Source organism: Mobula hypostoma, chromosome 23, assembly GCF_963921235.1.
Source record: "Mobula hypostoma chromosome 23, sMobHyp1.1, whole genome shotgun sequence".
NCBI classification, from domain to species: domain Eukaryota; kingdom Metazoa; phylum Chordata; class Chondrichthyes; order Myliobatiformes; family Myliobatidae; genus Mobula; species Mobula hypostoma.
The window spans coordinates 15619127-15642325 of NC_086119.1; the positions used below are offsets into that span (position 1 = coordinate 15619127).

Sequence of the window (23199 nt, forward strand, 5' to 3'; positions counted from 1 at the left end):
TCTGCCCCTCCCCCTCCCACTTTCAAATCCCTTACTAACTCTTCCTTCAGTTAGTCCTGACGAAGGGTCTCGGCCCGAAACGTCGACTGTACCTCTTTCTAGAGATGCTGCCTGGCCTGCTGCGTTCACCAGCAACTTTTATGTGTGTTCCTCCAGTATTTATGTGTGTTACTCTGAACTTCCAGCAGCTGCCGAATCTCTTGTGTTAGTGAGTAGACAAAGTCAAGTTTGACATTTTTAAAGCCTGTGGGCTAGGGAAAGGCTCATGGTGTGAGGATCTCTATAACCTGATAAACACCTCATTCCTTTCTCATGCTGGCCAAGGGCAATTCAGTAAACAGTTCCTGTAACCTGCCACTTTATTACTGTATTCTAGTAATTATGACTGTTATTTACCCATATAACCATATAACAATTACAGCACGGAAACAGGCCATCTTGGCCCTTCTCGTCCGTGCTGAACTCTTACTCTCACCTAGTCCCACTGACCTGCACTCAGCCCATAACCCTCCATTCCTTTCCTGTCCATATAGCTATCCAATTTTACTTTAAATGACAACATCGAACCTGCCTCAACCAGTTCCCTCTGCTCCTGGCTTGTTTTCTGGATACCCTTGCGTATGAAGAACTTCTTGATGTTCTCCTTGGTGGCTTCCCACCAGAGAACCGGGGAATCAAAGAAGATTTTCAAGGTTTTCCAACCTGTGTACTCCTTCTCTAGTTCTACCAATGTGGAATATGAGGTGTTAATCCCCTAATCTGTGTCCAGCCTCAACTTCACAGTACAGAAAGCCATGGGCAGCATGTCAGTATGTGAATGGGGAGTGGTATTAAAATCACTGGTCACCAAGATATACTGGTTATTGCAGCAGAAAGAGTGAAGGTGCATCAATTAGTCAGCCAGGCAGCATCTCTAGGGAGAGGCACAGTCAACGCTTCAGGCCGAGACCCCTCTTTCAGTTAGTCCTGACGAAGGGTCTCGGCCCAAAACGTCGACTGCACCCCTCCCCAGAGACGCCGCCCCTTCTGTTACTTCTAACCATCTAGTCTCTAGGGATCCACCATACAGATGCAGTTATAAAGAAGGCATGACAGTGGCTATATTTCATTAGGAGTTTGAGCAGATTTGGTATGTCACCAAAGATGCTCGCAAATTTCTACAGATGCACTATAGAGAGCATTCTAACTGGCTGTATCATCGTCTGGTAAGGGGGGGGGGACTGCATAGGATTGAAATAAGCCGCAGAAAGTTGTAAACTCATGGGCACTAGCCTTCCCAGCATCCCAGACATCTTCAAGGAGCGATGCCTCAAAAAGGCGACATCCTTCGTTAAGGTCCCCCATCACCCGGGACATACTCTCTTCTCATTGTTATCATCAGGGAGGAGGTACAGGAGCCTGAAGGCACACACTCAGCGATTCAGGATCAGCTTCTTCCCCTTCGAATGGACATTGAATCCATGTACACTACCTCATCACTTTTTGCACTACTTAATTTAACTTTTAAATATATATATATACTGTAATTCCGTTTTTATTATTATATATTGCATTGTACTGCTGCTGCAGAACAATAAGTTTCACAACACATGCTGATGATATTAAACCTCATTCCAATTCCCCAGTTTGAGACATCCATTGTTGCAAATAAGCTGCACTGAAGGTCAGAGGATGATTGAACAATTATAGCTTGGAAATGATGATGGGTCATTTTCCTTTGAAAACTTGCTGGCTCTTTAAATGAAATACTATCTGGATTGCCGTGGATGAAGCATCTCTAAGAAGTGCTCTGCCAAGCCCAATGCTGGTGTTAAAGCGGTTCCTCTAACAATGGGTGGCAGAGAGCAGATCAGATAACAGCAACTCAGCACTTCCACCTTAAGGTGAAAGAGAGAGAGATACACATCCTCTGAGAGTGCAGAGCCAGACCTCTTCAGAGATGAGGAGAAATTTCTTGAGCTAGAGGGTGGTGAATCTGTGGAATTCTTTGCCACAGACGGCTGTGGAGATCAAGTCATTGGGTATACTTAAAGCAGAGGTTGATAGCTTCTTAATTATTAAGGGTGTCAAAGGTTATGGGAGAAGGCAGGAGAATGGGGTTGAGAGGGAAATAGATCAGTCATGATGGAATGATGGAGCAGACTTAATGGGGCCTAATTCTGCTCCTATGTCTCATGGCCTTATGGATGGTTAACTAAGTGTTGCTGGTAATGAATAAGAAATGTATAATATGCCACAGAAACCTACCTTCATGGAGCAGAGCTACTGTGCTTGCAACATGTTCCATAAAATAGGGTTGGTGACCTGCTAAGACCATGGCAACCATTTTCTGATTCTAACCTATAACCATTGAAAGCCTCAATTCTAAAACCTAATCTATCATCTCATGGATACTAATGAAGATCTGTAATTGGTTCAGTGCAGCATAAGCTCTGTCCATCCAGTGGGCCTGAGTCACTACTGACCAGTGCTAGTTACTTCAATCCTGTTTCCTTGTATCGTTGTATGATTGCCTTAAAACCCTCAAAATGACATTGGAGGGCATTCCTGGAATAACCATGATTTAGATCATAAAATATAGGAGCAGAATTAGGCCATTTGGCCCATTAAGTTTGCTCCATTATTTAATCATGGCTGATCCAATTTCCCTCTCAGCCCCAATCTCCTGCCTTCTCCTCATATCCCTTTATGCCCTGACCAATCAAGAATCTATCAACAGCTGCCTTAAATATACATTAAGACTTGGCCTCCACAGCAATGAATTCCACAGATTTACTATTCTCTGGCTAAAGAAATTCTTCCTCATCTCTATTCTAACAGGACGCCCCTCTATTCTGAAGCTGTGTCCTCTGGTCCTAGACGCTCCCACCATTGAAGACATCCTCTCCATACCCACTCTATTGAGGCCCTTCAACATTTGATAGGTTTCAATTAAGTCACCCCTCATTCTTCTAAATTATAGTGGTACAGGCCCTAAGCCGTCAAACGCTCTTCATATGACATATTTATTTTCGCACTGCTGGAACCTTCCTAATGTAAGATAGATTCCTGCTTCTCACCTTTGTATTCAGGTCAAGCGAGAGTTGACTCAGTTTCTTTAACGTCTCGTATCTTCTCCAATAGATTAGCAATCCCTCAGTACTGTGGCTAGCATGATGCACCATTCCACATTCAAATGTGGCTCGAAAACAGGGGCTGATTGAAGAGATGGGCAGCACAGTAGTGTAGAGGTTAGCATCAGCGATCACTGATCAGGGTTCAATTCCCACTGCTGCCTGTAAGAAGTTTGTTCGATCATGGGGATTTCCTCCCACATTCCAAAGACATATGTTTAGGGTTAGTGATTTGCGGGCATGTTATGTTGGCGCCAAAAGCATGGCAACACTTGCAGGCTGCCCAGCGCAATTCCCGCTGATTTGTTTCGATGCAAACAATACATTTCACTGTACGTTTTGAAGTACAAGTGATAAATAAGGCTAATATTTAAAAGTGCTAACACTTACTCAAGTCTAAGTTATCAAAGTATCATCAACCTGAAGTATACTCTTTTACCACAGATGCTGCCTGACCTACTGAGTACATCTTCCTTATCATTTTACCTTCTGATCTAACTCTTCATTGGTCCCAGAGATCTCCGTCCACACCCCTCAGAGGGCAGCGACCTCTGCTGAAAGGTTAGTCCTTTAACTCTTTTCTCACCACAAGGTGCAAGCAGATTTTGTGGAGCAACAAAACTGGCTCTGGGGGAGTCCAGGACCAGAACACACAGCGTCAGAATGGAAGGACGTCCCTGGAGAACAGGGATGAGGAGGAATTTCTTTAGCCAGAGGGTGCTGAATCTGTGTAATTCATTAGCACAGACCGCTTTGGTGGGCATATCATTAGGTATATTTAAAGTTAATGAATTCTTGATTAGTAAGGACATCAAAGGTTATGGGGAGAAGGCAGGAGAATGGGGTTGAGAGGGATTATAAGTCAGTCATAATTAGTGTTGGGCACGTGGCTAAGTGGTTAAGGCGTTTGTCTAGTTACCTAAAGGTTGCTAGTTCGAGCCTCAGCTGTGGTAGTGTGTTTGTGCCCTTGGGCAAGGCACTTAATCACATATTGCTCTAGTCTGTGCGAGGAGTGGCGCCCCACACAGACTTCCAATCTGTGCCTTGTAAGGTATGAAAATGCCCGACGCAGGAAACTCATGGTCTGAATCAACGTTCCCTCCCTCCCCAATTAGTGCAGCAGACTCAGTGGGCTGAATATCCTAATTCTGTTCCTATGTTTTATGATGGAATGGAAGAGGAGATTCAATGGGCCAAATGGCCTTACTTTGTTCCTATGTCTTATGTTTTATGAATGAATGGCGGAGGAGATGTGATGGACCAAATAGCCTAATTCTGCTCCTATGTCTTATGTTTTATGATGGAATGACGGAGGAGATGTGATGGACCGAATAGCCTAATTCTGCTCCTATGTCTTATGGATATGGGCCAAGTGCAGGCAAGGAGATGGGCATCTATGTCAGCATGGATGAGTTGGGCTGAAGGGCCTGATTCCGTGGTACATTGCTCTATGACTATAATATTATGCCTAGTTCCTTCAGCACACCATTCACATGGATTTATCATCTCCCTCTGTGGAAATGAACATCCTCACAACATGCACTATCAGTCTGCCTCAGGGCACTGCTTTTAACACAGTGGTCCCCAACCACCGAGACATGGACTGTCAGTGGGCCGCGAGGAAACGATATGATTTGGCGATATGAAACGATATGAGTCCACTGTACCTTTCTTCATTCCCTGTCATGCACTGTTTAACTTGAAATAACCTACCAAATCATACCAAATAACACATAAAACCTAAAATAGCACTAACATATAGCAAAAGCAGGAATGATATGATAAGTACACAGCCTATATAAAGTAGAAATAATGTATGTACAGTGTAGTTTCACTTAACAGAATCGGGAAGATTAAGCCAAAACTGATTTGTAGAAAAAAAATCGGCACGTACACGCATGCGCACACAGGTGCCCGTGCAAGGCTTCATGGTCATGGTAGACTTTCTTGGGGTAAACACAAGTGTCCCATATTTGGCTGCTACTTTTGTCCCTTATTTGGGAGTGAGAAAGCTGGCAACCCTAATTGTAAAAGACATGTTGAGGTGAGTTTAACCCTACTTGAACAACCTCCCCACCCTGTTGGGTGGTTCGCAAGAATATGGTCAATATTAAACCAGTCTGCGGTGCAAAAAAGGTTGGGGACCCCTTTTTTAACACACCACCCTCCTCCCACTCCATCCTCAACAAGACTCAAAACTGCAGCTCCTCATCCCTATCCGCTGACTTATCTTTCGTTTTTCCAAGGTTAATGGCATCTTTTGCCTTTATCCTGTCTCTTCAAGATTCTCATTTTTGTTTTGGGGGGAGGGTATATTGTAACAATCTGTAAGGATTGGGTGATTATTAATTTGCCTCACATGCAACCCTGCCAATTGTTAGTTAAACAGACATTATTTTAACATATCTATAAATGAGTTTCATCATAACCCATAAACAATTGTAATTACAATGATTGGATCAACCTCTCCCTGGTGACTTTTCCAGTCAACAGTTTGGAATAATAATCCCATGTAACAAAACAAGTAAAAGTTTTGTAGCAAATCATAAACATGAGAAAGGCTGCAGATGCTGGAAATCCAAAGCAACGCACACAGAATGCTGGGAGAACTCAGCAGGTCAGGCAGCATCTACGGAAAAGAATAAAGAGTCGATGTTTCGGGCCAAGACCCTTCATCAGGACTGAGAAGGAAGGGGGAAGGTGCAAGAATAAAAAGGTGGGGGGGGGGGGAAGGAGAAGGAGGCTAGCTGAAAGGTGATAGGTGAAGCCAGGTGGGTAGGAAAGGTCAAGGGCTGGAGAAGAAGGAATCTGATAGGAGAGGAGAGTAGATCATAGGAGAAAGGGAAGGAGGAGGGGACCCAAGGGGAATGAATAGGCAGGTGAGAAGAGGTAAAATGTCAGAGTGGGGAACAGAGGAAGTGGGGGTGGAGTTTGCTCACCAGAAGGAGAAATCGATGTTTATGCCATCAGGTTGGAGGCTACCCTGACGGAATATAAGGTGTTGCTCCTCCACCCTGAGGGTGGCCTCATCTTGGCACAAGAGAAGGCCGTGGACTGACATGTCAGAATGGGAGTGTAGCAGGTTGAATTATTTGTGGAAACAATGTGTGCTTAGTCCTTTAGGACATACAGGAGGCAAACAAGTGCGGTACAGAGAACACGTATAGTTTGTTACCTGGTTTCAGAGTTGAATAACCTTCCATTGTTGTGGACAGTAAATTTTTTTCAGAGTCATTGAGGAGAATTGTACACCAGGAAAAAGCTAGATCGAAGAACCACTCGGTGGTCACCGTATTGGGTCACTTGCGAGAACGTGGCAAGTGCACCGGTGGCCAATTGATCGCGGGGTGAATAGGGCCTCCCCCAGGCGGAGGCAGTCTCTTTCTGTGCTGGCTTTCGAATGTGCATGTTTCAGTCTTAACAGGCCAGTTTCATTGTTCCCGAACTGTAAGTTGCCCAGCGTGTACCGTGACTACCTTGACTCAATAAAAACGTTAAATCCTACTATTCCGTTGTTGTTCTTGCTCCGCACAAGCGTAACGCACACTGGCTTGAGTGAAGGTCAGTAGGGAAGGGATTGTGTGTGTGGGGGGCGGGGTGGTTGCAGGGTTGTAATTCAAGACCAGTGAGGAAAACATGACATCCAGCCACTTGGTCTAGACACACCCAGACATCCAACACCGGAACAGTCAAGATTACCTCAGACTGGTCCTTCTTTCAACGTCGTCATCTTTCGCTTATTGGTAATGAATCAACCTTGATTTCCCATAAGTGTTCACTGAAATAAATAACTATGATTAAAACGTTTCTGGTACACACAAATCTTTTGCAGAGCAATGTTGCGCATGACTTAAGCTGCATTATGTACTGGTGCAAAAGGAATTTTGGTGAAGGCAGCAATATTTATTTGGATCGTTTTGATGACCGTTACATATCCCGTGAAATCCTAGTAGCAGAGAGAAACATCTCATATATTTATTGATTATAATGTGTAATGTTGAAGCCTTAATGCTAGAATCTTTTGTTTTACCGGTGGGCACAACAGTAGATCCTTATTGGAATAATCCAGAAAGGTGCTGTTTATAACCAGGACATTCTGTGCTCTGCTACTCACTGAAGGTCATTTGGTAGCCATCATGCCTCCAGCTGACAAAGTGTGTGTGTGCTGGTGGGGGTGGATCAACTCCCCCCCTTCCCCATAGCAGAGCAAGCACCCAGGCTGATTCTTCAGGAGGTGCTGATAGAGTATTTTAAAAGAGTTAAGCGGAGGCCCGGAGGATCCCGGGTGGAAATGAACAAACCCCCTTGGCTCAGGGGAGCTTCCAAATGTCACTTGCCCCTCAACCAAAGTAGACTTCACACCGTCAATCATCAAATGCTAAAATATTAAACCATGCATTCCTAAGTTTTAAACACAAGAGATTCTGCAGATGCTGGAAATCCACAGCAAACACACACAGAATGCTGGAGGAACTCGGCAGGTCAGGCAGCGTCTTCGGAAAGGAACCAACAGTTGATGTTTCAGGGTGAGACCTTTCTTCAGGACTCAAGAACGTCCTGAAAAGGGTCTCAGCCTGAGACATCAACTATTCATTCCTCTCCTTAGATGCTGCCTCAGCTGCTGAGTTTCTCCAGCGTTTTGTGTGTGTTCTGAAGTTTTAAACAAGCATCTGCAGTCTCTCTTTCCCTTCTGCTTCTGGATAGTCACTGCTACAGGACTGTTCCTTTAAAGCCTACACTATCAGTTGGTGTGTACCCAGAAGGAATTTGTTAATGATTGTGAAGGTAATGAAGTCCACTGGTGGAGATGGGTCGATGGCAGTATTGTCCAGGAGTGGTCTCTGTGGTCTTGATGCATGCTGAGTTATCTAACTCCACTGCCTGATTAATTCCATTTTCAAAGTTGAATAACATCCCATCATTTTCCAGGTCACACTGCAGGCTTGCTGGGTAGCCACTGTTCCTTGCTAATACTTCCCACAGGACAGCTACACACGATAGCTCCAATGTAACTAGTTACACTCCCCGCAGCAAAGAAAAACCTTTCTATGGCCTCAGAGGATCTTAAAGTTCTTTACAGCCAATAATGTGCTTCAGAAGAACAGATTAAACAATAGCCAGTTTGCACAAAGCAAAATCCCACAAAGAGGAATGTGACAGTGACCGCCTGATATGCTTCAGCGACGTTGATTGGGGAATAGGTATTGCCCTGAGCAATGGGGATTGCTATCCTCCTCTTCAGAATGGTGCCATGGGATTTTTATGTCCACTTGAGGGAGCAAATTGAACAGACTGCAACTCTGACAGCTTGGCACTTCCTCTGCATTCAGAGGGAGATTGTCTGAATTTTAAGGAGTAGGATTTGAATCCAGAAACTACAGCTCAGGGGTGAAAGATGCTTCCAACTCAATCCATGGGATACTGCCATCTCCTCTATCTGATCGGAACTCTCAACACATAAAACTTGAGCCTCTCGAACCTGATTTCATTCTCCATTTTACGGACTTCCAGTGTCTAATTAAGACCATAAGGCCATGAGATGGAGGAGAAGAATGAGGCTATTTGGCCCATCAAGCCTGCTCCATCATTTCATCATGGCTGATCCATTTTTCCTCTCAGTCTCAATCTCCTGCCTTCTTCATGCTCTGACCAATCAAGAATCTATCAATCTGCCGTACATATATATAAAGACTTGGCCTCCACAGCCACCTGCGACAATGGATTCCACAGATTCACCACTTTCTAGCAAAAGAAATTCTTCCTCATCTCCATTCTAAAAGGACACCCTTCTATTTTGAGGCTGCCCCTCTGGTCCTAGTCTCTCCCACCATAGGAAACTTCCTCTCCACACACACTCTACTGAGGCCTTTCCACATTCAATAGGCTCCAATGAGGTCACCCCTCATTCTTTTGAATTCTGGTGTGTATAGGCCCAAAGCCATCAAATGCTCTTCATATGACAAGCTGTTCAATCCTGGAATCATTTTCGTGAACCTACCAACCCGCACTTTTTCGGGATGTGGGAAGACGTAGCGGTCACAGGGTTAAAGTTCAGACTCCACACAGACAGCAATGAGGTCAGGGTTGAATCTGTGTGGCTGGAGTCATAACCTTACGTACTTGTTATGGGGGCAGTAATCCGAAGGTTGCAGTGACTCTTCTGCACTGCGGTGAATGTAACCTACCCAGTCTTCCTCCTGGATGCAAGAAATTCTGCAGACGCTGGAAATCTGGAGCAACGCACACAAAGCGCTGGAGGAACTCAGCAGCTCAGACAGCACCCTGATGAAGGGCCTTGGCCCAAAACGTCGACTATTTATTCCCCTCCAGAGATGCTGCCTGCCCACTGAGTCCCTTCAGCATTTTGAGGGGATTGCTCACTACTTCTTCGTATGTCAGCCACGACATTCCCGGGAATCAGCCTAGTAGCTACTGACTCTGCTCAGATAGCATTACTCACCTCAGTCCTCAGGTTGAGACCAAAGCTGCATCCCAACTCTAAATGGAGTCAACCCAAGGGCCTTTACATCCACTGCAAGACATCCTTGTTCCTGTACTCAAATCCTTTTGCCACGAACACCAGAAAACATTCCACTGGCCTTCGCAGCTGCTTGCTGCAAACTGAACACTTGCTTTAAGTGACTGGTGTAAAAGGACAACCGGGTCACGTTGCACCAAGAGTCTCGATGAAGGGTTTCAGCCTCAAATGTTGACTGTTTATTCCTCGCCATAGATGCTGCCTGGCCTGCTGAGTTCCTCTGGCATTTTGTGTGTGTTACCCTTGTTGCACCATCATTTTCCCAAACTGTTGGATTGGGTGGGCCATTTGTCAACTCAAAATACTCTGCAATAGGAGAACCCTTGCAACCAATCCACACCGGTGTAATAAAACAATTCCTCTAGCAAGGAAGCCATTAGAAGCACACCTTATAACTGAGGTCATGGGCGAGGCCCATTCGCTTTTAGTTTTCAATTGAACACTACTTAAATGTCCTTTAAAATCCCTTTTGACAAAAAAATTGCAGAATATAATTAAACCACTAGTGATGATTAAAGGGAACCAAGCTCATTATAGCACGTAGTGGAGAATATAGTGACTGGCTGCATCACAGCCTGGTATGGAAACACCAATGCCCTTGAATGGAAAATTCTACAGAAAGTAGTGGATACAGCTCAGTCTATCACGGGTAAAGCCCTCCCCACCATTGAGCGCTTCTACACAGAGCGCTGTCACAGGTAAGCAGCATCCATCATCGGGGCACCCATCACCTGGGTCATGGTCTCTTCCACTGGCTGTTACCAGGACTCACACCACAAGGTTCAGGAACAGTTATTAACCCTCAACCATCACATTCTTGAACTGTAGGAGATAACTTCACTCAACTTCATTTGCCCCATTATTGAAATGTTCCCACAACCTATTGACTCACTTTCAAGGTCTCTTCACCTCATGTTCTCAATATTTATTGTTTATTTATTTATTGTTATTATTTCTTTCTTACTGTACTTGCTCAGTTTGTTGTCTTTTACATACTGGTTGAACCCCCAAGGTGATGTGGCCTTTCATTGATTATTGATTTATTGGTTATTATTCTATTATGGATTTATTGAATATGCCTGCAAGAAAATGAATCTCAGGGTTGTAAATGGTGACATAGATGCACTTTGATAATAAATTTACTTCGAACTTTAAACAAGACTTCTCCATCATGAGGATAAAGGAGAGAATAATGAGGTGTGGTTCTCAAGACCCAAGTAGAAATTCCAGAATCCTACTTGGTAATTTGATGCATTCAGTCACCGTCCATCGGAATACCTCTTATCACCATTCACCCAGTAATCTCAGCCACACCTCATAAACTGCTTTCATTATCAAGAAGTTAATAAGGAACACAGTGAACCCGATGGAGCGGAGCCTGTGGAGTGGCTGGAAATTTATGAGGAGACTATATTAAGTGTTGGGGTGGGAAGGGTGTAGATTTTCCCAATTAGATTCCAAAGTCCCCATGTCCAATTCCTAAGGAATCTGCAGGTGCTATCGACCCACCTCACGATATACAAACCTTAGTTAATTGGTTATTGGTTCTTTGAGGCGCTGAAGAAATACACTCAACGTTTTAGAAACAGCTTCTTCCCCTCCACCATCAGATTTCTGAATGGACAATAACCCCATGAACACTATCCCACTATCCTTGCTCTCTTTTTGCACGACTTAGTTATATACAGTGCATTCCGGTAAATTGAGGCAGCCATCTATTTGAGATCATTCTAAAAGAACAGAAACTAATCGAGAAAAACGCTGGGATCCCCTTCTTTTATTTGGGACTCTATGCCACTTAATCAGGACAGGAGACTGCTGCTGAACGGCTTCTAACTAGAGTCAGCCGCATACACTTGTGTGATTGTTAGACATTACTCCACACTTAGAGTGAACAGTTTTTAAACAGAGTCAGTTGCATGTATTTCTGTTTAGAAAGCAGTAATTTTTGTCACTGATAGTCGGCAAGAAATAAGCAGTAAGAAAATTTGGAACTGTTTTCTCACCGCGGTTTCAAGCATTCAGGCTTGGAGATGCCAGAAACATGCGGGAATGAAAATAAAACGACTTCACTACTCCAAGAAGTTAGGAACTACGTAGCATTTGAAGGTATTGACAATCATCTTGAGTGTTACAATGAAAATTAAGATTTAGAGGATGCAATCAATGAAAGCATTGTATGAAGGCACTCCATTTTCTGCACTAGGTGTCTGTGCTGATTTCGTTCATTTACTGTCTGTCTGTCTAGGTACCATATCCGATGCGGACGTTGGTGACCATGGTTTTCCATATAGATCTATCCTTCGTTTTTTGGATGACTTCCATTTCCTCGATGTGCAGCCACCTGGCTATGCTTTTGATGTACATAAGCTGAGGTCTTCCTCTAGGTTTGCTCCCCTCGATCTTTCCAGAGAGTATGAGTTTTTCTAGTTCATCTTTCCACATGATGTGTCCTAGGAATCTGAGTTGTCTTTCTCTTATTGTTAGTATGAGTGATCGAACTGCTTGGGCTCTTCTGAGGACTTCTTCATTTGATGTGTGTGTGGTCCATGATATTTTTAACATTCTCCTGTAGAACCATAATTCAGTTGCTTCTAGTCTCTTTTCCATTGCTGGGGAAATGGTCCAGCATTCACTTCCATAAGTCAGGATAGAATAAGTGTAGATCTGTACTATTCTGTTTTTAGTGTACATGCTCATCTTTCTGTCTGTTAATATGGTCTTCATTTTTTGGAAAGCTTCTTTCGCCATTGCTATTCTGTATTTGATATCTATGTCGCACCTGCCGTTACTTGTTATTAGGCTGCCAAGATAATTTACAGTCAGTCAAAAAAACACAGCAGAGTACACTGGGTGAATTCCTCAGTCAACAACTATTAAGAACTAATATCTAGATGTATAGTACTGTAGAAGTATTGGTAGTGTTCTAATTGATTCTGCATTTCATTGAAATACATAAATTGTTACTCAGTTAAAAGGTAGTTTGTCTTTTTTTTTTACCTTTTTAACAATTTCCATGAAACTTCAGCTAACTGGAGCAGCTGCTTAATTGCACATTTTATGTCTTGCTCTATACCGCTGCTGCAAAGTAACAAATTTCACAACATGTCAGTCATAAGAAACCCAATTCTGATTCTTCAGACTTAGAATCAAGAGTCATTACCATCTGTGTAAAGGAAAGGGACCTTATTTAAGCCATTGTCATTTAGCAGAACTGCACTACTACATTCGCATCAATAGCTAATTGTGGTTATTATCCTTTGAATAAAGCCAGTGTTAAAACGCTGATGGCAGTTTGGGAACTGGTCATTAAAGTGTCAGTAACCTGTGTCCTTAAACTCTACTTGCTAAATCCTGGTTACATTCACTCCCTTTTAAGTCACTATTGTCCAAACAAGTTTTGGGTTGGGATAATGAGGGAGCTCATCCCTCTGCAGTGGATTTTTTCCAGATGCAGTAGACTGAGTAAAGGAATATTTGGTAAAGTCAATTAGACAGATGGCAGCTGGTGTTGTAGTGGCATCTGCACTGGACTTCACGGTGAGCGGTCCTGGGTTCGAATCTGGCCGGTGCCTTGCATGCTTTCCATCCATGCTGGGTTGAGCATTGAGGTAGCAACTTGGCCTCATTAAAAAAAGTGACAAGAATGCTAAAGAAACAGCAAGGTTGTTGCCCAATGTGCCACAAGGCACGGAAAGGAACACCAAAAATTTGACAGAAATAGGAAAAGGGAGCTGTTTTGACATTGTCAGGGGGGAGAAACTGCTCCCACTGACTGGAAGTGCTGGTGCGCTCAGGGCAGAAACTTCTGGTGAATGGGTGAACTGTATTTCTCAACGTGGAGCGGAGAGCAAGTTTGTAAATTTGGGGGGAGCAAGGGACATTGGGAATGGTGAGGGTGGAGTGCCACAGGAAGCATATGTGACAGAGAAGCAGTCTCAATGGCAACGGGGAGGGGTGGTGTGGGGGCAGACACACCCAGCCCAGAGACTCCAGGCAAGGACATTTGATTTCAAACAATTGGTTTATTGATCATTACAGAATGTCTCTCTGCTGTTTCCTGCTCCCTCCCCTTCCCTGCTCCTTTACCCAACCATGATTCCCCTCTCCCTGCCCCCTTCCCACTCTCAGTCCACAATAGAGACCCATATCAGAATCAGGTTTATCATCTCCCATATATGTCATGAAATTTGTTTTGTTTTGTGGCAGCAGTACAGTGTAATATATAAAATTACTACAGTACTGTGCAAATGTCTTGGGTACCCTAGCTATACTGCATATATACCTAAGCTTTTTGCAGAGTACAGTAGATGGGTACGTGATAGTGAGCCAAAGAGCCTCTGGCTATGTTGCATGACCAGAAACAATGGACCATTTAGACAAAGATGGTATTAAAAGTTATGTTTGCAGAATTTCAGTGGGTTCTACAATTAAGAGACCTGTGAAAGTTAGATGACAGAAGACCATTTTGTATTCACAAGGTGATTCCACAGCCCCTCAGAGATTTTCATAACAATATTCTGCACTTTATAGTCCACACTTAGACTATTGTGTTCATTTCTGGTCACATCATTATAGGAAGGATGAGGAAGCTTTAGAGAGGGGACGAAGGAGATTTACTAGGATGCTGCCTGGATTAGAGAGCATGTCTTATTAGGAAAGTTTTAGTAAACTAGGGCTTTTCTCTTCAGAGCGAAAGAGGATGAGAGGAGACTTGATAGAAGTGTACAAGCTGGTAAGGGTTTATTGGTGTGTCGTGGAGTGTATATTGACTGGTCGCAGCCAATTGCCCTTGAGAAGAAAAGCCTACAAAAAGTGGTGGATACCAGTCCACCACGGTTTAAAGCCCTCCCCACCATTGAGCACACCTACGTGGAGTGCTACTGCCAAAAAGTAGGATCCATCATCAAGGATTCCCACCATCCAGGCCATGCTCTCTTCTCACTGCTGCCATCCGGAAGAGGGTACAAGAGCCTCGGGACCTACACCATCAGGTTCAGGAATAGTTATTACCCCTCAACCACCAGGCTCGTGAACCAAAGAGGATAACTTCACTCGTCCCATCATTGAACTGTTCCCACTACCCATCGACTCACTTTCAAGGACTCTCCATCTCACGCTCTCGACACTAATAGCTTATTTATTGATTGTTCTTTTTTCCCTTTTTGCATTTGCAGTTTGTTGTCTTTTGCACATTGGTTGTTAGTCTGTCCTCTTAGATGTGGTCTTTCATTAATTCTATTGTGTTTCTTGTATTTACTGAGAATGCTCACAAGGAAATGAATGTCTGGGTTATATATAGTGACATGTATGCACTTTGATAATAATTTACTTTGAACTTTGAAGTGCTACACCTGCCCATTCACCTCCTTCCTCACCTCCATTCAGGGCCCCAAACAGACCTGCCAGGTGAGGCCGTCCTTCACCTGCAAATCGGTTGAGGTCACCTACTGTATCCAGTGCTCCCGATGCGGCCTCCTCTACGTTGGCAAGATCTAACATAGATTGGGGAACCATCTTGTCGAGTAGTTCTGCTCCATTTGTAAAAAGCAGAGTTTCCCGGTGGCCAACCATTTTAATTCCTATCTTCACTCCCGTTCCGACGTGTCGGTCCATGCTTCCTCCTCTGTCATGATGAGGCTACTCTCAGATTGAAAGAGCAACACCTCATATTCTGTCTGGGTAGCCTCCAACCTGATGGCATGCATCCATTTCTCCAACTTCAGTAATTTTCCCTTCTCCCTTTCCTTTGTTATCAATTCTCGAATCTGGTCTCTTACCGGTTCTCCTCACCTGCCTATCACCTCCCCTGGTGTCCTTCCCTTTCTCCCCGGTCTCTCCTCTCCTATCAGATTCCTTCTTCTCCAGACCTTTATCTTTTCCACCTCTTACTTCTTCCTCCCTCCCTCACCTACCTCGCCTACCTGGCTTCACCTATCAATTTCCTTTTTTTTTTGGCATGTGCCTGCGTGCGTGCAAGTCTGTGCACATGCGTCTGCGCGTGTGCGTCTGTACATGTGCGTCTGCGTGTCCGTGTGTGCGTCCGTGATGATGGATTTTTCATGGCTTTTTCCAAGGCGCAGAGTGTGAGAGAGAGAGACTGTGTGACACGTCACTCCTCACACGGACATTTTCACAGTATTTTCCCTTTGTTTTACGAGATCGAGTTGCGATCTCGACACTCAACCCGGCACCGATGGAAAGCGTACTCGGGAGCGAACCCGACTAGTTTCAAACCCAGGAACATCCGCTCCTGGGTCTGGCACCAATGTCGTCGCGCCACCAGCCGGCCCCATCTATCATTTTCCAGCTTGCTCTCCTGCCCCTCACCCCTCCTTTTTATTCTGCCGTCTTCCCCCTTACTTTCCGACCCTGAAGAAGGGTGTCAGCCCAAAACATCAACTCTTTATTCATTTCCATAGATGCTGCCTGACCTGCTGATTTCCTCCAGCATTTTGCGTGTGTCGTCAGAGGTAGTTTTTTTGACACAGAAAGCAGTGCGGCTGTGGGATGTGCTGCCAGGGCGGAGGCAGATACACTAGAGTCACTCTTTCTTTGACAGACACTCTTTGAAAAGCACACGAATGACAGAAATGGAGGACTATGTAAGAGGGAAGGATTATATTGATCTTAAGAGTAGGTTAGAAGGTCAGCACTACATCATGGGTTGAACAGCCTGTACTGTGCCCAAAAGTTCTATGTTCTATAACCAGTAGTTTTAATGAACAGCAACAACGTAGGGTGTTCAATATAGTAAAATCTGCCAGGGTGTTTCCCAGAAGTATTATGAAAAAAAACTGGGCAACAACTACATTACGCATAGGGTAGGATTAAGGAGAGTGTTTAAGAAATGAACTGAGACATTTAGGGAGGAAATTTCGTAGCTTGAGGGTTAGCGAAATGATTGAATCCAGAACAAAGAGGGAATTATTTTCATAGTTTACAGACATTATTAATAACGTTATTATTAAGGGCTGTTTCAGTACCGTGGGGAAAGAAGAAAACCTAGATGGATGGATTCTGGGAAATTTGGTACATAAAGACTTTGGAGAGAGCAGGGAATAGTATGGTGTTTTACAAGTACAGTGGGATCTTGGTCTGTTTTCAGAGAGCGGGGGCCAGGAATTGAGAAAAGCCTCAGCAAATATGGGAAACATAAGGTAAATAAGAAAATAAAAAAAGGACAGCATTTGCTGAATGGAGGTGACATTTGTGGAGCAAATGAGTTGGGAAAATGTCTGTCTACCATGGAGGAGGCCAAAATAGGACAGAGAAAAGAAAACCGACAAGCAAGTGTTTTCAGGAGAAGTGTTAGAGGAGATATGGAAGTTGAGGAAGGTTCCAATCTTAGACCACCTCTGTCTTTAAGATGTGTCTACAGTTCGAGGCCTCTTCCAAAACACTTGGTCTTGAATGCTGAGGGCAGGTTGCTGTTCCTCAGCTTCACCAGGGGCTTGGGGCAGGTGACTGGAGAGGTGAGGAATAACTTCACACGCTGACGAGAACCTCAATAAGCAAAGTTACACCCAACCTGAACCTGAAGAGAGCAGATGCAGCAGTAAATCCGTCCCGCTCTCAGTCCAGCTCACATCACCATCAGTACCTCAATGACAGAGGGAGAGAGGGAGGGGGCTGATGAGAGAGAGGGGGAAGGGAAGGGAGGGCGGTCTAAAGAAGAGGCGAGTTAGTTTTAGTAGAAAATTCTGAACGTCCTGACAAGCATTTCAGTGATTTCACAGGAGGGAGTGAGCAAGGGAGGGAGGGAGGGAACAGGAGAAGTGAGACAGAAGGTGCAAGATAGTGAGAAAAACCAAGAAAGAAGAAAGAGAGGGAGTCTGTCCAAATGCGGGTCAATGGGACTAGGCAGAATAACAGTTCAGCACCGACTAGATAGGCCGAAGGGCCTGTTTCTGTGCTGTCATCATCATCATTATGTGCAGTGTCATATGACGTGGGCGATCATGGTCTATGACCATGATTGTACTTGGCAAATTTTTCTACAGAAGTGGTTTGTCATTGCCTTCTTCTGGGCAGTGTCTTCACAGATGGCTGACCCCAGCCATTATCAATACTCTTCAGAGATGGTCTGCCTGGTGTCAGTGGTCACATAATCAGGACTTGTGATATGTACCTGCTACTCCTACGACCATCCACTACCTGCTCCAAGGCTTCATATGACCCTGATCAGGGGGCTAAGCAGGTGCTACACCTTGCCCAAGGGTGACCTGCAGGCTAGCGGAGGGAGGGAGCGCCTTGCACCTCCTTTGGTAGAGACGTATCTCCCCTCCTCCCCCACCCGTCTACCCCCTGTGCTGTAGTGCTCTATAGCACTAAGAAAGTGGAGGAGGAAAGGTGGGAGGAAAGAGGAAGAAAAGGAGGGGGAGAGGGAAGTGGGCTAGACAAACTAATTTGCATTTCTTGAATACTGAAAGGTTCTGACACCTGTATAACAGCAGACGTGGATACCAATTAATTGTTCCCTAGATCAAAGATGCAACTGCTGTTTCTAACTCTGTGCTGCAAATACATACCTCTACTACTTAACATGACCACTAGAGGTTAACAGGGTGAGCGTCTCTTACCTGACGGGCCCTTTTTTGATGACTTTGATGTCAGTTCATACGTCAGCTCTGTAAAAGACAGGTAAGAGCAGGTCAGGTTGTGTTCCCAGAGCCATTGACTGTGCGCTAGGGAATTCTGTGTCCTCACACAGTCAGATTTATGGGGATCTTCAGGCCCATGGTGATGGGACTCTCTAAGAGCCCTCTGTGGCTGGACAGGCCACTTGGTTCAAGTGCAGTTGGAGAGTTTTCTGCACACACTAAACCAAACCCCCTGACAGCTGGGCTCAATGACAGTGTCAGGCCTTATAACGAACACCAGCCACTTGCAAGAAACTCTCAGGAGATCTGGAAAGGGAGGGGCTGCAAACTACAATGGAACAATGATACTTCGAAGAGGGAAGGTAGGTCAGCTCACCTGAGGTCACAATCAATGTCAGTACCCCATCCATTCCATAATGCTGTTGCTGTGGTAAGGAGTGACTATGCATGATCCCAGGACATTTGTGTGCAAGCAATCTGGGGGTGGACAAATTGTTTTTAACTCTCTCTTGCCACAGGTGTCATCTTTGTTAGGGAACTGCTGGAAACACGTACACTGTGCAGGGATAGGGCTTTGTGAAACCACTGATATCCATTTTAGTCCGCTGCAATGTTGTTCAACCTACAACAAGCACCAGCCCAGTAATGGGAAAACAATGTCTTTACCAATTCCTACCACTTTTGTGTCCTCTTGCTCTACTAAACATTAATACTAATCTCACAGAAGGAAAATTTTCAACCATGCATGGGATCCCAGATGTCTACCGAGGAGAACAGTAGGGAGGTTGCTGGCTATCCATGTGAATGTGGAGTGTGCACTTCAGACCCTCATCCCATTCTTCTCCCCAATCCAATCCAACAGACAGACTCTACTCAACTCCAACACTCCAACCCAATTCCATCCCAAAAGACAGACTCTTCCCCACTCCAACACTCCAACCCAACAGATAGACTCTACTCAACTCCAACACTCCAACCCAACGGACAGACTCTACCCGACTCCAACACCCCAACCCAAATCCATCCCAAAAGACAGACTCTAACCCACTCCAACACTCCAACCCAACAGATAGATTCTACTCAACTCCAACACTCCAACCCAACTCCATCCCAAAAGACAGACTCTTCCCCACTCCAACACTCCAACCCAACAGACAGACTCTACCCGACTCCAACACTCCAACCCAACAGATAAACTCTACTCAACTCCAACACTCCAACCCAACTCCATCCCAAAAGACAGACTCTTCCCCACTCCAACACTCCAACCCAACAGACAGACTCTACCCAACTCCAACACTCCAACCCAACAGACAGACTCTACCCGATTCCAACACTCCAACCCAACAGACAGACTCTACCCGACTCCAACAATCCATCCCAACAGACAGACTCTACCTGACTCCAACACCCCAACCCAAATCCATCCCAACATTCTTCCTGACTCCAACACTCCAACCCAACAGACAGACTCCACTCAACTGCAATACTCCAACACAACTCCAACACTCACACCCAATTCCATCCCAATAGACAGACTGTACCCGACTCCAACGCTCCGACCCAACAGACAGACTCTACCTGACACCAACACTCCAACCCAACAGTCTCTTCCTGACTACAACACTCCAACCCAAATGACAGACTGTACTCAACTCCAACATTCCAACCCAACTCCAACCTTCCAACCCAACTCCATTCCAACAGACTGTATCTGACTCCAACACTCCAACCCAACAGACAGACTCTACCCGACTCCAACACTCCAACCCAACACAGACTCTACCCGACTCCAACACTCCAACCCAACAGACAGACTCTACCCGACTCCAACACTCCAACCCAACAGGCAGAATGGAAAGTAGAATTGAAATGGGAGGCCATCGGGAGATCCAGCCTTTTCTGGTGGGCAGACCATAGGTGCTCGGCGAAGCAGTCTCCCAATTTATGTTGTGTCAGCTATACTCAACAGACAGACTCTTCCTCTACTCTCTCACAATAAAAGAGATGTGATGATATAAGAGTGGTTCAAGTTTCAGAAATTGTGCCATATTCCACTAAAACTACACAAATTCTTCTCCCCATTATAAATCAGTATGCCAACATAAACCCGAACAGGGCTGGGGATAACCTCCCAGGACAAAGTTATCAAAGATCAAGGACCAACTTTATTCTCCATGTACATTTACATGGATTAGGAATTTAATGTGATGTGTTGCCTCTAACTTGCCTCCAAATTCCACCCTGCCCTTAAATTCACTTGCTTCATTTCTGACACCTCCCCTGGCCCCCCCACTTTCTCGATCTTTCTGTTTCCGTCTCTGGAAACAAACTGTCAACTGACATCTTTTATAAATTACCGATTCCCACCCTACCTCTTGTAAAAATGCTATTCCCTTTTCTCAGTTCCTTTGCCTCCGCCACGTCTATTCCCAGGATTCAGTCTTCCTTCTTCAAAGAACAGTGTTTCCCTTTCTTCACTATTGAAGCTGCTCTCAGCTACATCTCAACCATTTCTTAAATATTTGCACTCACCCCATCTTCCCACTGCCTTAACAGTGATAGAGTTCCTCGTCCTTACCTACCATCCCATGAGCCTCCGCATCCAACACATCATTCTCCGCAACGTCCGATATCTCCAAAGGGATCCTACCACTGAAGATACATTTACCTCCCTCACCTCTTCTTCTATCCCCCACTCAGACCTTTCATTTCTTTTCACCTGCCTATCACTTCCCTCTGGTGCCTCTCCACCTTCCCTTTCTCTTATGGTCCACTCTCCTCTCCTTTCAGATTCCTTCTTCTCCAGACCTTTACTTTCCCCATCCACTTGGCTTCACCTATCATGTTCTAGCTAGCCTCCTTCCCCTCTCCCACTCTTTTTATTCTGGAGTCATCCTCCTTCCATTTCAGTCCTGAAGAAGGGTCTCAGCCTGAGATGTCAACTGTTTATTCATTTCCATAGATACTCCCTGATGTGCTGAGTTCCTCCAGCATTTAGTGTTTGTTGCTTTGGATTTCCAACATCTGCAGACTTTCTTGTGATTATAAAAAGTGGCTGAAGGTGTTAACAGCAAAGTAATAGGTAGAGGGGGCTGGGGGAGGGGTAAGTGGAATGGTGGATCAGATCAGCAGCTGGGGGAAGAAAGATTCATTAGACTGATTTGCCAAGTTTTGACCAGAGTGGATGAAGAGGGATCAGTAGATGTACTTGGACTTCACCAAGGTGCCTCGTGGTTTTGGAGGCAACATATTAGCATGGGTAGAAAACTGGCAAAAAGTAAAGTTAGGAGATCAGATATGGAATAAAATGCATAAATACCTCAGTACCACCATGTACCTACAGTGTAAACAGCATTATTAAAAGTGGTTTAGATTGTTTACAGTGCATTGTAGTGACTGGGGTAATTACACCCCTATCAGTGGGGGCACTGTAACGGTATACCACCAAACAATGAGGGGCTATTAATACAAGGGACAGTTTCTATGCTAATTCTTAATAACTTTTAAACATAGAATAGGAGTTTAAAAAGGTAGATGAATTATATCTGCACATTCTGGTCCAGATAGCTTACACCCTCCGATCCCAGTTCAACGGAAGCCGCTGCTTTCTCATGCCACTTGATGATCAATGCCACAGGAAATTAAAGAATCGTTTCAAAATAGTTTCGTAATCAATAACACTGATCATTTTTATGAGGTACAGAAGTCATTAATCTTGGTCCTGCTAATGAAACCTTCCTTATGGTCCTCTGTGTTATTCTGATGTATTACAAGTCATTTTGCTTGAAGAGGTGGAGATAACTATGGTACTTTAGATCCAATATCACTGGAAAACTGTAACTAACGTTAAATAAGGTAATATTAATGCTCCTCTCGCTTTACACTTATGACTGTAAAACTAAGCTCAGCTCCAATGCCCCAACTAAGCTCGCTGACGACCCCACCGTTGTTGGCCGAACCAAAGGTGGTGACGAATCAGCATTAGCAGGGAGGATGAAAACCTGGTTGAGTGGTACCACGACAACAACCTCCCACTCAACCAAGGAGCTAATTATTGACTACAGGAGGAAGAAACCGAGGGTCCATGGACTAGTCTTCATGAGGGGAACGGACATAAGCCTACAACTCATTCTCAATACTACTTATTAAATTACAGCACTGCAAAAGTCTTTGGCACATATATTTAGCTAGGCTGCCTAAGACTTCTGCACAGTACTGTAAATTGGTTAAAACAGGAAGGTGGTTGTGAAGGAGAAATAAGAGTACTTAGCTTTGTATTAGCTCAGGAGTATTAAGTGTTATTTGGTAACTGGGAAGACATAAAATACAGTATTTGCAAAAGCCTTAGCAACCTTAGCTATATTTATGTGCCTGAGACATATATTTATTTATTTTATTTAGAGATAGTGTGCAGAAATGGTTGACTGCCTGGGGGAAGAAACAGACATTGGACTAATTTGCGAGCTTTTGACCAGAATGGATAAAGAGGGATCAGTAGAGATGTACTTCAGCAAGGTGCCTCATGGTTTTGGAGGCAACATATTAGCATGGGTAGAGAACTGGCAAAAAGTAAAGAACAAACGTGGAATGAAATATGCATAACTACGACATGCCAACTAAGATGCCAATCTAAGCCAGTCCCATTTGCCTGTATTTGGCCCATATCTCTCTATGTCTCACCTATCCAGGTACCAGTACAGTTGTCTTTTAAATATTGCTATTGTACCCTCCTCTCCTGCTTCCTCTGGCAGCTTACACCACCCTCTGCGTGGACAAGTTGCCTCTCAGGCCCCTTTTAAATCTTTCACCTCTCACTTTCAACCAATGTCCTCTAGATTGCCCCTGGTAAAAAGATTGTGTTCATTCACCCTATCTATGGCCCATAATGATTTCATACACCTCGTAAATCTTCTTTGCACTCTTTCCAGCTTAATAATGTCCT

The 23199-nt window shown here is 44.5% G+C and overlaps 1 protein-coding gene across 1 annotated transcript in view; it reads right to left on the bottom strand.

Moving 5' to 3' along the window:
• The window catches only part of ccdc92ba (coiled-coil domain containing 92Ba), an 85306-nt gene that overhangs the window by 12442 nt on the left and 49665 nt on the right, over positions 1–23199 (bottom strand). The window contains exon 3 of the mRNA XM_063031050.1: positions 18234–18281. Coding sequence (XP_062887120.1) covers positions 18234–18281 — 48 coding nt within the window. The remainder of the gene's footprint in view (positions 1–18233; positions 18282–23199) is intronic.